General features: G+C 35.3%; 2 protein-coding genes across 3 annotated transcripts; both read left to right on the forward strand.

Moving 5' to 3' along the window:
- Positions 1-260: 260 nt before the first annotated feature.
- On the forward strand, positions 261-4675 carry LOC126674499 (ATP-dependent RNA helicase DEAH13-like). The gene is made up of 6 exons (XM_050368948.2): positions 261-435; positions 527-739; positions 1311-1541; positions 1625-1738; positions 1846-3093; positions 3230-4675. The coding sequence occupies exons 1-6, from the start codon at positions 307-309 to the stop codon at positions 4388-4390; spliced, it is 3096 nt and encodes a 1031-aa protein (XP_050224905.1). The 5' UTR covers positions 261-306; the 3' UTR covers positions 4391-4675.
- Positions 4676-5327: 652 nt separating this feature from the next.
- LOC126674502 (shewanella-like protein phosphatase 1) lies at positions 5328-8308 on the forward strand. Of its 2 annotated transcripts, none has more exons than XR_008790337.1 (10): positions 5328-5642; positions 5834-5934; positions 6009-6122; positions 6249-6461; positions 6551-6686; positions 6796-6975; positions 7095-7179; positions 7271-7340; positions 7424-7545; positions 8057-8308. XR_008790337.1 is itself a non-coding variant. In XM_050368952.2 (10 exons), the coding sequence occupies exons 1-9, from the start codon at positions 5438-5440 to the stop codon at positions 7521-7523; spliced, it is 1191 nt and encodes a 396-aa protein (XP_050224909.1). In that variant the 5' UTR covers positions 5329-5437; the 3' UTR covers positions 7524-7545; positions 8057-8308. The 2 variants fall into 2 exon arrangements, 1 of the variants encoding a protein (XP_050224909.1); XM_050368952.2 differs by having other exon boundaries at positions 5329-5642; positions 7437-7545.
- The last annotated feature ends 889 nt before the right edge of the window (positions 8309-9197 follow it).

The raw sequence follows: 9197 nt of genomic DNA on the forward strand, positions 1-9197 counted from the left end.
AATCTCAGTATGTATAATGTCGTTATAATTTTGGTATAATGTTGATATAATGTTAGTTCATTAGTATACTGATATTAAACTCACAGTATACACCGTATGTTTGATATTATTTTTTATTTTTTTGTACTTTTATAAATAAAAAAAGTCAACATGTAGTTTTGTAATTTTTTTTATTTTTTTTGGTAAATGATATAATTTCCTCAATATTTAAACGGCTGCATAGTACAATCCGAACTTGCCACCTCACTTACAGGTTAAAAGTAGTACTTTAAACCTCGCTAATAGAAACACTATAAATTATAAATCATGTTGAAAAACAGAAAAAATTGCCGCCTCTCTCAATCAGAACCGAAATTAAATCTTGTAAATCAGTCTCGCAATTTTCATGAAATGGAGTCTAATGATCGCAATAAAAGGTTATGCGTACGAGTACAGGTATTATACTTCGTTTACATTAAATTTTGGTTAAGCTGAAGTTTACGTATGACATTGTCTGATTACAAATTCGGATGTGTACATGTAATAGGGTAATAAATCAAACCGGAGCAATTCCCGGCAATTTGTTACCGGAATCTCGACAGGGGTGGTGCATGTTGTACGGCCAAAAGATGTGGAAGAGAAACGGAAGGATCTTCCGATAGTTATGATGGAGCAGGAGATCATGGAAGCCATTAATGAACATCCTATTGTCATTGTCTGTGGAGAAACTGGTTGCGGCAAAACCACTCAACTTCCTCAGGTATATAAATGTATTTAGGACTGTGCATCGATCGGTCGGTTCCATTTCGGTTTGAAATGGCCAAAACCGAAGTTTATACTAGAATTTTTAAACTGAACCAAACGGAACTTCAAATTCGGATTACACCAAACGGGACCAAAAAGTTCAGTTTGGTTTCGTTAGAAAACTGAAATTTTTATTTTTTTACTTTTTGTATCTTAAATTAATTTAAATATGTAATAATTAGTGTCTAATAATCTTTTATATGTTTATTAGTTGTACCTTCTATGAATTTTATTAACTTATGTATAACTATAAAAGAATAAAGACCAAAAAAAATATAAATAAATATTTAATTTTTGGAAAATTTTTTTGTTCGGTTTTTACGGTTTCGAATTGCCTAAACCGAATACCGATTTTTACATAATTGCAAATTGAATCAAACTGTATTTATTAAATAACCAAACTATAGTTGCAATTTCGGTTCGTTTTGGTTTTACGGTCCGGTTCAGTTGTTGCACACCCCTAAACATATATAGTGTTCTTTTGCTTTACATGCAATTCAAACTACTTATATTTGTTGTCCTTTTAGTTTCTTTATGAAGCAGGCTTTGGTTCAAACGGTGGAGGTCGATCTCGTGTTATCGGAGTTACTCAACCACGTCGTGTTGCTGTGTTTGCCTCCGCTAGGCGTGTGAAGGAGGAGCTTGGTCTCAAGAGAAGTAGTAAGGTGGTTGGTTATCAGGTCAGGCATCAGAAGAGTGTTGTAGACAGTAGTGCCATCAAATTTATGACTGATGGAATCTTACTACAAGAACTTAAGGTTTGAGTAGTTTTTTGTATTGTAACCCATATACTTGGCCAAATTTCATACTATTTTCTTCTGTATCTACTCCATTGGTGCAGAGTGATTTTCTATTGAGCAACTACTCTGTCATAATATTAGATGAGGCTCATGAGAGAAGTGCCAACACAGACATACTCATCGGATTGCTTTCTCGTAGCATCCAGCTACGCCAGGTAAAAACGCGAAAGAAAATGTACTTCTTTTTCCCCTGCAAAATGAAGTTTATGGCTCATTTCTTAAGCATTTTGTTAACTATATGCAATATTATGCTAAATTGCAGAAAGTTTATGATGATCAGCAAAAGATTATGCTTTCAGGACAAGAAATTAGCCCTGATCAAAGGATATCTGCTCCCAAACTTATTCTGATGAGTGCCACCATGAGAGTGAAGGATTTCATTTCAGTATTTGGTAATCCTCCTCCGATTATTAAAGTTCCAACCAGGCAATTTCCGATTTTTGAACATTTCTCGAAGAGAACAAAACTTGATGATTATGTAGGCCAAGCCTTTAAAAAGGTCCTTTCAATTCACAAGATGCTACCGAAAGGAGGCATACTTGTTTTTGTCACGGGCCAAAGAGAGGTAGAGGAATTGCGCAAGAGATTGCTGAAAGCTTCTAAGAAATTGTTTTCTATGACTGCTGAAAGGAACAATGGAGTCTCTGCCGCATCAGAAAATTATTCTATTCAGGGAATTGCCAAAAAGGATATCAATGAGGCATTTGAAATGCAAGGAAACTCAGTTGCTGACGAATTTAGCTACTATGACGAAGATATGCCACTTTCTGATGGCGATGAATCAGACTGTTATGATTCTGAATCAGACTGTTATGATTCTGAATCAGACTATTATGGTTCTGAATCAGAAAGTGAAGTAAAAAATATTGGTGGCGATGGAGAATCGCGGGATCACAGCATCCCAAAAAATGACACTAGTATCTTAGGTGTCTTAGGTGAGGAAGGGGTTGTTTCCTCATTGAAGACTGCTTTTGAAGCATTGGATGGAAATTATGCTTCAGACATGAATTCTAAGGCAAAACAGAATCCTTTTATGCCACAAGAGTGCTTAAAGAAATACAATCATAGTGCAGTGAAGAAAAGGACAGGAAATAAATGCGTATCTGTTGGTCCACTGCGTGTGCTGTCTCTTTATGCCATGCTTTCTGAAAAAGCACAGCTTCGTGTATTTGAAGAGGTCAAGAAAGGGGAGAGGCTAATTGTCGTTGCCACTAATGTTGCTGAAACATCCTTAACCATTCCAGGTATAAAGTATATTGTTGACACGGGAAAGGAAAAGGTGAAGGATTATGACCCATCTAATGGCATGACAAGTTATAGAGTACAGTGGATAAGTAAGGCATCAGCAGCTCAACGCGCCGGAAGGGCTGGGAGAACTGGGCCTGGCCACTGTTATCGCCTCTATTCTTCTGCTGTCTTTAACGACTTACTTCCTGATTTCTCTTGTCCTGAAATTCTTAAAGTGCCTCTTGAGGGCTATGTTCTCAACCTGGAATCCATGAATATAAAGGTGAGCTTTCTTGTGTTTTGGTAGTCGTGCTTATTTACTTTAACATTAAAAATGATGGGCGATTTCATTATGGTATCCCCATGTTACACATCTAATCATTTTATCGATTTATTGTCTGATTATTTGTGTATTTCAGGTACAAGGTTTTCCATTTCCAACTTGTCCAAAGAAAGAGGCCTTGGATCAAGCATATGATTGCTTGAGGAATCTTAAAGCACTTGATGGGAAAAGATTGACACCCCTCGGAAAGGCCATGGCTTGTTATCCCATGGACCCTCGTCACTCTCGGATCCCTTTAGCTGCTATACAAATTATGAAGGGGGAGAATTATCCCAGAGCAAATCTAATTCTAGGATATGCAGTTGCAACAGCTGCAGCATTGAGCTTGTCAAATCCTTTCCTGATGCAGCTTCAAGAAAATGACGACAATACCGATTTCTTAGAGTCGGAGGAGATTTCTGGGAAAGTAGACAGTAGAAATGTTAAAGCAACAGCCAAATCACTTTACATGAGCAGTGATGTTCTGACTGTAGCTTATTGTTTGCAATGTTTTGAACTTTCTCAAGATCCAAGGAAATTTTGCACTGAGAATGCCTTACACTATAAAACCATGGATGAAATGTCCAAGTTAAGAGAGCAGCTTCTCGGATTAGTCTTTGATCAAAGTGTCAATTATGACTTGGATCAGAATTTCTCATGGACTCATGGAACCATGGAGGATGTGGAACAAGCATGGAGGGGTTCCTCCAGTAAGACTCCTCTTCTACAGAATTATTACGAAGAACCAATCTTACGCAAAGCTATATGTGCTGGCTTGATTGATAGAGTTGCCAAAAGACTCGATAGAGATTTAAGGTCATCAGAAGAAGATAGATCAGTAAAATTAGTTAGGTATGAAATCTGCACGTCTAATGATATCGTATTCCTCAATCCTTCGTCATCTCTTACTAGTTCAGCTCCTGATTATTTGGTTTACAATGAATTGCTACGTACAAAACGTCGGTCATACATTTATGGAGCAACAAGCATTGATCCAGAATGGCTTGTTGACTATGGCTGTAAAACTACTTTGTGCACTACTTCAGTTGATAAGAGTCGCAGACCATATTACAACGTTAGTACAGACCAGATATGTCGTTACATGATACCAAGTTTTGGGTGTCACAGCTGGGAACTTCCAGCTATTAGTGAGCCAGTTAAGGATGATGATGATCGAATAAAGGCATTTGCTTGGGCCTTGTTTGAAGGAAATGTTTCACAATCCTTCAGGAATCATATGGCAGCTCGTCCAAGTTGAATTATGGAGAGAACTTTTCGGGAAGTTGATCGTAACACTTTTCGATAAGAATTTTTCGCCTGGATTAGGAGGAATTATCAATTTAACTTTGAAGGACTTTGGTCAAATATGCATTTTGAAGTTCTGTGCGATCCTCATCAACGTTTTCCAGATGGTTAGCTTTCTCATCTGGGTTGAAGATGTTGGTTTATTGAAGAAAAATAATTGTTTAATGACCCAAATATGCACATTTATTTATTTATTTTTAAAGGGAAAAAGTTAGTTTTGTGCAGGACAAATATTATATCTTTTATTTGTCTAAATATTGAATTTGGGTTTTAAAGTAAGAGTCTGTCTGCATATGTGGACGTGGATTTTATCATTTTACATTGGTTGAAAAAAGTTGAGATTTTGAGCAAAAAGGATATTTTGATGATTTGGAAGTATCTTTGTTAGGACTGTTCATCAGTTGGTTCGGTTCAATTCCGAATCGACCAAAATCGGTAGTGCCGAAATTTACTAAATGGTTGACCGAACCGAAATTTTTCTAACAAAACACCAGTTTTTTTGACCGGATTTCTCGGTCGGTTCGGTTTCAGTTTTTTTTTTTTTAATTTGGTGTTGGACTTATATCCAAAATCAAATAAAAACCTTAAAAATTTGGGCAAAACAACAAAAAGGTCCCGAAATTTAGATAAAAAGTAAAAAAGATCTTTCTAATTTTTGAGAAGTTCAGTTTTTCGGTTTTATTTACCCCCAAACCGGACTGTTAACTGAACACCAAACTTCTCAATATTACGAGACAACGAACTTCGGTTCGGTTTTTCGGTCTGGTTTGGGTCATGGACAGCCTAATCTTTGTGGTTTTACAGAAGCCAGCCAAATTGTGAATAATCTCATCCACCAAATATTATACCATAAAGAAGGCCAAAGAAAAAGATAAAAGAAACACATGGCTGAGAAAAAAGTAGCTAGTTTTTCGTTCTGTTCATGCCCAGTCCTCACTTCTGCTGAGGACTATCTAATGTTTTTGACATATTTCTGACATGATATGAGATAAATAAATCAATGGCTTCTTCATTGTATCTAAATTCTTTATCTCTAGTACCTCGCAGAACCAAACCGAACTATACATATTCTTGTTATTATGCCTCTGATCATCTTGGCTTAAGGAATGGCAATGGTAGCATCAGCAGAGAAGCTTTAAAGCCTATACTTGTCAGTGGAGACCCTCCTACTTACGTTTCTGCTCCTGGTCGCCGTATTATTGCCAGTTAGTTCATCTTCTTTTCTGTTGTAGTTTACTATTATACTGTTCTGTTCTCATTTTTTGCACTGCTTCATATCTTTTGTAGTCATGTGGTTGTGTTGATAAAAGTCTGAACCTCTTTGAATTTCTTTTAGCTACTTTGTTTCTTTGTTTTAGTGTTTCTTCTATAAATGATTGAAACTATGTTTATTCAGTTGGGGACCTGCATGGAGACCTTGACCAAGCTAGGCGTGCATTGGACTTGGCTGGTGTATTGAATTATGATGGAGATGACTTGTGGATTGGTGGAGAAACCGTAAATATGCCTGTCATCGATCTTTTTAGTTGTTTGATTTACTGTTTTGTGTTCACAGTATACATTATCTGTAGGTGCTGGTTCAGCTTGGAGATATACTTGATCGAGGCGAAGATGAGATAGCAATATTATCTTTGCTGCGTTCTTTAGATATTCAGGCCAAAGCTGAAGGTGGAGCAGTTTTTCAGGTTTGTAGTATTACTGAAAATGCTTCCGAAACTCCGTAAATTTGTATTTATAACCTATTCTTGTAAAACATATCGTTTCGCAATTTCAGCATTTTTGTTTCCATAAGAAATGTCACCTATATATAGGTCAATGGGAATCATGAAACTATGAATGTGGAAGGAGACTTTAGATACGTTGATTCCGGGGGATTTGATGAATGTACGGATTTCCTGGCGTATTTGGAAGATTACAAATATGATTGGGAAAATTCATTTGTTAGTTGGATTCATGCCTCAAAAAGTCGAAAAGAAGACCGAAAATTGTCCCAAAATTACTGGGGTCCTTTGAATTTGGTGAAGGTACTAAACATTTTGTGTCCTAATAGTTAGCTAAATTGTTGTCTGTAATCCAAAAGCTATGTGATAAAGTTATTAAAACATTAGGACAGAGGCAAAAGGGGATCATTGCCAGATCAGTACTGCTAAGACCGGGCGGTCCATTGGCATCTGAACTAGCGCGGCATTCTGTTATACTCAGGATTAATGATTGGATATTCTGTCATGGAGGACTTCTGCCTCACCATGGTAACAACTAAAAACCTACTTCTCCAATCAAGGAGAATTAGTAATGATATTGTTATTTTTTGCATATAAATTGAAATGTCTGGTGAGATTATTAGTACTTGTTCTACAGTTTCATATGGCATAGAGAGGATTAACAGGGAAGTATCTCAATGGATGAAAGGCCTTAGCGGTAGCGATGATAGCCCTGACATTCCTTTCATAGCAACCAGGGGCTACGACAGCGTTGTTTGGAACCGACTGTATTCCAGAGATGAGTCGGAACCAGAAGACTATCAGACTATTCAGGCATGTAAAAAATGTGCAAGACCAACTTGATTGTGTCACTGTATGTCTTTGATTTACTTTCAATCTTGAGTGACATTTGAAGTTATGAATGTGGAACTCGGAATGTATTATCTTAGCAGATAGTTTCTCTTCTTGAAGAGACATTGCAATCAGCAGGAGCTAAAGCAATGGTGGTAGGGCACACTCCTCAAACTGCAGGGGTCAATTGGTATCGGCTCTGATCATGCACAAAGTTCATTGTACAAGACTCAACTATGCATAAATGTTTTGATGAGTTTTATTTTTGTGGAATTCTGCAGTAAGTACAACTGCAGCGTATGGCGCATTGATGTCGGAATGTCTAGTGGCGTTCTCAATTCAAGACCAGAGGTAATCTCGAATGGACCTGCCTTACTTCGGAGAATTCTTTTTACGTGAATCTAGTTCACCACGTAAGATTATTGAGCTCCAAGTATATATATTCAGGTACTAGAAATAAGAGATGATAAAGCAAGAGTAATAAGAAGCAGAAAAGATGCATATAGAGAATTGCAGATTGCTGACTATACATAGAGATTACAAGTATTGTAACCAGGTACTATTTATATATTCTGCATCAAACTTGCTTTATTTTAGGTAAAATGCATATTTGAGTTCCCGTACTTGTTCACTTTTTGACATTGAAACCCTACACTTTTATTTGTTAACATTGGGTCCTAGGGTTTTAATTTTATAGACATCATGTCTTTCCGTCACAGTAATGAAGGGCGTGTCCTTCACACGCCTTTAGTGCAACTGGAATAAAAAATGTATTCATTTTTACTTAATTTTATTAAAATTTAGTCCTTCCATTTTATTTATGTTGACACCAAGTCCCTCAATTTATTTATTTTCGGTTTGAATTGATGGAAGGACTTGAAGTCTACAAAACTAAAAGCATAAGGCTTCGAGGTTGAGAAATATAAATGCATGGATCTACTGCCAAAAACAGGGCAAGTACATGGATCCAAAAATGCGTCATGCCTATAATTTATCTATTTCAATGCCATATTTTAAATTTTATCTATTTCATTGAATTATTAAGGGTTTTATTTTTTGTTTCACAGGTAATTAAATAAGTGAGATTCAAAGATATTGTCTATATATTGCTGAAACTGAGAGAGGACTTGGTTTCAAGTGATTTGTATAGGAGGAGTTGGTGGCATGTTTCCATTTTCAAATACAACACATTTTATAAACTGAGACAGAATAAACTCAAACCACTTGTAATAATATTATAGCGTTACATTTGAATATAGTTGTATTTTACTAGTCAATAACCCACTCATTATAGTATATAGTATTTTTTTTATTTTTTACCTTGGCATGTTGCTAATAGAGTTACTTTATTTTTGAGCATACTAATTTGCTAAATAGGAACTTTTTTTTGCTCTGCATTAAGAAAAAGGTGTAAACCCTTATCTATGATTGTCAAAAAGAGTCTTCTATAATCCTATTGAATCTAAAAATTATCAAAATAAGGGCTTCAAGTTTTGTTGATTCGAATGAATGTCGAAAGATAGAAAGAAAGCAGAGTTACATCTCGAATTCAATTAATCAAAACCCGCCTCTAATGGCTAGAAAATTTACAATTTATATTGAAGTTCTAAAGCATACAAAACCCTAATTTACTTGCTGAAATAAAATAAACACTAAATAAGAAAATAATGAAATACAAAGACTAAATTAGTGCTACAAAAAATAAAAAGTCACATTTCAAAAACGTAAACGATTTGGCCAAAAGACAAAATAAATTATGAGCAATGCTAATGTGTAATTTTTTTTTATCAAATGTACAATCTAATTACATTTACATTTTTTTTTTTATGAAAATTACATTTACAGTTAGTTAGTGGTCAGTAGTTATAAGTAGTTAGCTTTTTCCAAGTTTTTTAAACTGGTCTTAAACAATCGGCCCTATTAAAACTAAAAACTGAGATTTATGAAATATTAGGAATACATTGGAGATCCTTAACCACCTGAACTGGAATTCACCGCTAATGTGTGATGTGTAACTCCTCATACAGTCGACTCTCTAATAGTTAATATTCAATAAATTAATAATTTTAATAATTAATAAAAAATTGAGAGAACCAACTTCGTTCCACGTTGGATAATTAATAATTTTATTATTTAATAATTAATAAAATTTAAAATATATTGTATATGTATATTAATTATTAGAGAGATTTTTTAAAGAAATATATA

Source organism: Mercurialis annua, linkage group LG3 (assembly GCF_937616625.2).
Source record: "Mercurialis annua linkage group LG3, ddMerAnnu1.2, whole genome shotgun sequence".
In the NCBI taxonomy this organism is placed as follows: domain Eukaryota; kingdom Viridiplantae; phylum Streptophyta; class Magnoliopsida; order Malpighiales; family Euphorbiaceae; genus Mercurialis; species Mercurialis annua.